Source organism: Asparagus officinalis, chromosome 10 (genome assembly GCF_001876935.1).
Source record: "Asparagus officinalis chromosome 10, Aspof.V1, whole genome shotgun sequence".
NCBI classification, from domain to species: domain Eukaryota; kingdom Viridiplantae; phylum Streptophyta; class Magnoliopsida; order Asparagales; family Asparagaceae; genus Asparagus; species Asparagus officinalis.
In genome coordinates, this window is record NC_033803.1 from 11,241,050 (window position 1) to 11,244,428 (window position 3,379).

The 3,379-nt window shown below is 34.7% G+C and overlaps 1 protein-coding gene across 1 annotated transcript in view; it reads left to right on the forward strand.

Moving 5' to 3' along the window:
- Nucleotides 1-3,065, forward strand: part of LOC109826452 (3-phosphoinositide-dependent protein kinase 1-like) — a 14,853-nt gene extending 11,788 nt beyond the window's left edge. The window contains exons 9-12 of the mRNA XM_020393483.1: nt 1,194-1,328; nt 1,427-1,596; nt 2,346-2,568; nt 2,659-3,065. Coding sequence (XP_020249072.1) covers nt 1,194-1,328; nt 1,427-1,596; nt 2,346-2,568; nt 2,659-2,742 — 612 coding nt within the window. The 3' untranslated portion in view covers nt 2,743-3,065. The remainder of the gene's footprint in view (nt 1-1,193; nt 1,329-1,426; nt 1,597-2,345; nt 2,569-2,658) is intronic.

Below are 3,379 nucleotides of genomic sequence, written 5' to 3' on the forward strand. Positions count from 1 at the left end.
TGGGACACACACGCTCACCCCAAAAAACTTTGATTCTCCACCAAACCCCCAAAAGTTTCCCATAAAGCCAGCAAAACTCCAAAGAGTCTCAAAAAAACCCGGTAAAACTTTCAACTTTTCCCACAAAAGGCCCAAAAATATCTCCAGCAATTGGAGGACCTTATTACTACCCACTTTTCCCCCCTTTCTTGCTTTATTCTGGACTCATCTTTTCCTTGCTTTTTTTTGTTGGGTTTTGTGGGAAATTTTGAAAGTTTTGGGGGGTTATTTGAGACTCTATGGAGTTTTGGGGGTTTTTTGGGGAGGTTCTGAGGGTTTAATGGGAAAACAAAGTCCAGAGGGCTCTTGTGGGGAACGTCCAAAGTTTTTGGGAGTTTTGTGGAATTTGCCTTACTAATTGTATAGTGATACCACTTTTGAGAAATCCTTCATCCGCTACTGAATTGAAGGTAAATGTCATCTAATAAGATCAAATTGATTATAGGAGTCAAAGAAAGATATTCTCTTGGACTCGCACATTTCAGGATTACCGTTCGTGGTAATGTTTTGGATTTTTTTAGTCAGATCTGACATTTATTTCAGGTTTGCTAATTTATTACTTGATGATAAAGATTTAGTTTAGCTTTTACCACTTTCAGGGATGTCTATTGAAACCTGTTATTCAATGACACAGAGTAGGGTTTTGAGGTGAACCTTGTGGTGAGAATGCACTCTGATATCACTTTTCGTCTATTCATCTCTTGTCTGTTTCTTCTGTTTTTACCCCTCTGTTTCTAGTATGCACGTCAAGCATCTCTCTTTTAAAAGCTTGACTTTTTGATTGCAAAGCCCCAGCATCATCCTTTCTAATCTAGGTAACTAACTGTAGGGTAACAGCTAACTAGTCTCTCAGATAATACACATGCAAACAAATTTTCTGCTCTAGGTAAATGTGCTATTTATTTCCTGATCACGGAGAAATAGATAAGCTCTATTTTGTAGATGAATGTGCAAAGCACTGGAATTCTGCTGATTGCTTTTTCTTTTTCTCATCTGTTAATGTTTTCCTCTTTTATGGTGAAAGCCCAGGTATAAACTTGACACGCAGCAAAACCTTTGCATAGTCATAAGTTCCTAAAACATTCAATTGAACAACTATATCTATGTAGAAAAACTAGATGTTATACTTTCTATGTTCATTCCATTTATTGCAGGACATGGAGCCTACTAAAAGACTGGGTGCTGGACCTGGAGGTTATGCTGCCCTCAAGAAACACCCTTTCTTTAAGGGCATCAACTGGAAAAATTTACACCAGTCAGCAGCCCCAGCATTTGCTCGAGTGTCTAATGTACTACTCTTAATTTTTTTTATGAAATACATTCCAATTAAATCTGCTATAAGTACAACTTAAATGGATAAAAATATCAATCTCTCTTTTTTTCCCAGGAGAGTGAAGATGGCTATGTTCAGGATTCTACTTGGAATCTGTCACATATAGGAGGTGGCCCATTTCAGCAGCAGACCGTTCAGGATCGGAATCTTGGTGCTCCATCATCTTCTGAATCACCATCTCATATTTCTGGACTTGCTAAGATAGACTCTTTTGACTCGAGATGGTATACACAACATAATAATACTGAAAGTTTTAGGCAATTATTTAATTTCAATTACTCAAATTGTTCATTAACAATGAAAAGTTTTAAGAAGTTTCAGAAGTTCTTCGTTAGCCATGAATTTGGAACACATACTCGAGTATTAACTTATATAAATTGGAGAATCCTATCATCCAAGTGGCTATTGTGTGTTATGGTTTTTATTTTATGGAAGACTTTTTTATTTTTATTTTTATTTTTTTCCTGACATTTCATCCAGAAATTTACAAAATTAAAGCATTATAATATTATTGGACACATTTTCCCCTCAGGATGTTGATCGTTTCCCCTTAATTAAATTATTATAATATGATTAATTTGGTGATGCTATTTTAAGTTCCTGAAACTGATATTGCCATCATGATTCTTTTTCTTTTTATTTTCTTTGGCATAATGTTGTACATGATTGCGTAATCATCTACATGTTTTGCTGCTGTTTAAATCATCATGAAACCATTTTACCATCCATAGTACTAAGGGAAAAAATTTCCGGAACTTGCATCCTTCAGTCTGAAATTTACTTTAGAACATCATAGGAGTAAAATTGTGAAAGGAGGTGCAGAAGCAAGAAAAAAGATTTCCCTTATTTTCTTTCTTGTTTATGTTCATTTTCATGTTCTATTAATGCACGATTTGTAATTTTTTTTCCTTTGAAGTTACATTCTTCCTTTTCCTGTAACACCCATGGTTTATATTATTTGTCCTAATGACAGGAATGAATTTCTTGAATCTGGGGAGTCCATTGTTATGATATCAAAGCTGAAAAAATTACAGACATTAAATAATAAAAAGGTACAGCTCATCCTCACTGACAAACCCAAGTTGATTTGTGTTGATCCTTCAAAAATGATGAACAAAAATAGCATCATTTGGTCCGATCCCCCCAGCAACCTCAGCATTCAAGTTATAGACCCCTCACATTTTAAAATTTCTACGGTACGTAATTTTTATTAATAATTCCTCTTATGTCTTTTGATGTCTTAGCTATAAATATCTCATGGTTGAGTTTACATTTTATTCATGTAGCCAAAGAAAGTGTTGTCGTTTGAAGATCCAAAAGAGCGAGCAATGCAATGGAAGAAGGCTATTGAGAGCCTTCAACAAGGCTGATGAGCTCAATATTAGTTTCCTTAGTTTGAAGTTCTACAGATTTGACATTGATTACAGCTGACATAATTTACCTTTTCCCCCACTGTTGAGTTTTCAGAGATTTTGAGTGATTGATATAGTTTGTAGCCTATATGATCCTGATATGATCCTGATATGATCCTGTAAGATTGACCGTTGCTTGCTAGAATGTCAAATGAAGAGAGATGACAAGCAGCTAATTTTTATGATTATTAGAAAAGCTTTTGCTCTTCCTAAAAAGTTTTGATGGCTGATGTAAGAGAAATGACTCTTTATTATTTCATATTATTTGTTATGGTGACACATTTCTCATGTGTCATTGATTATTTTTTGACGCATGAAAATTTTAAAATGTTTGTGTATGCATGTTAGTTTCACTATGTTTAAGCACTAAGTTCTCTGCATAAGCTCCTTGCGGAAAACCATTTGGTTCTGTGATTTTGGTATGGTAAACTGCTTGTAATTTCCATTGAACTCTAATCTTGTCCATATGATTTCATATCCATGAAGAACGATGTGAAGTCCATATGAGTTTCTTACCTTTGGATGTTGCTATGTTAACTTGGTGATGATCCCCCCATTGTATATAAGGATAAATTAGTAGAACTCTTAAATACAC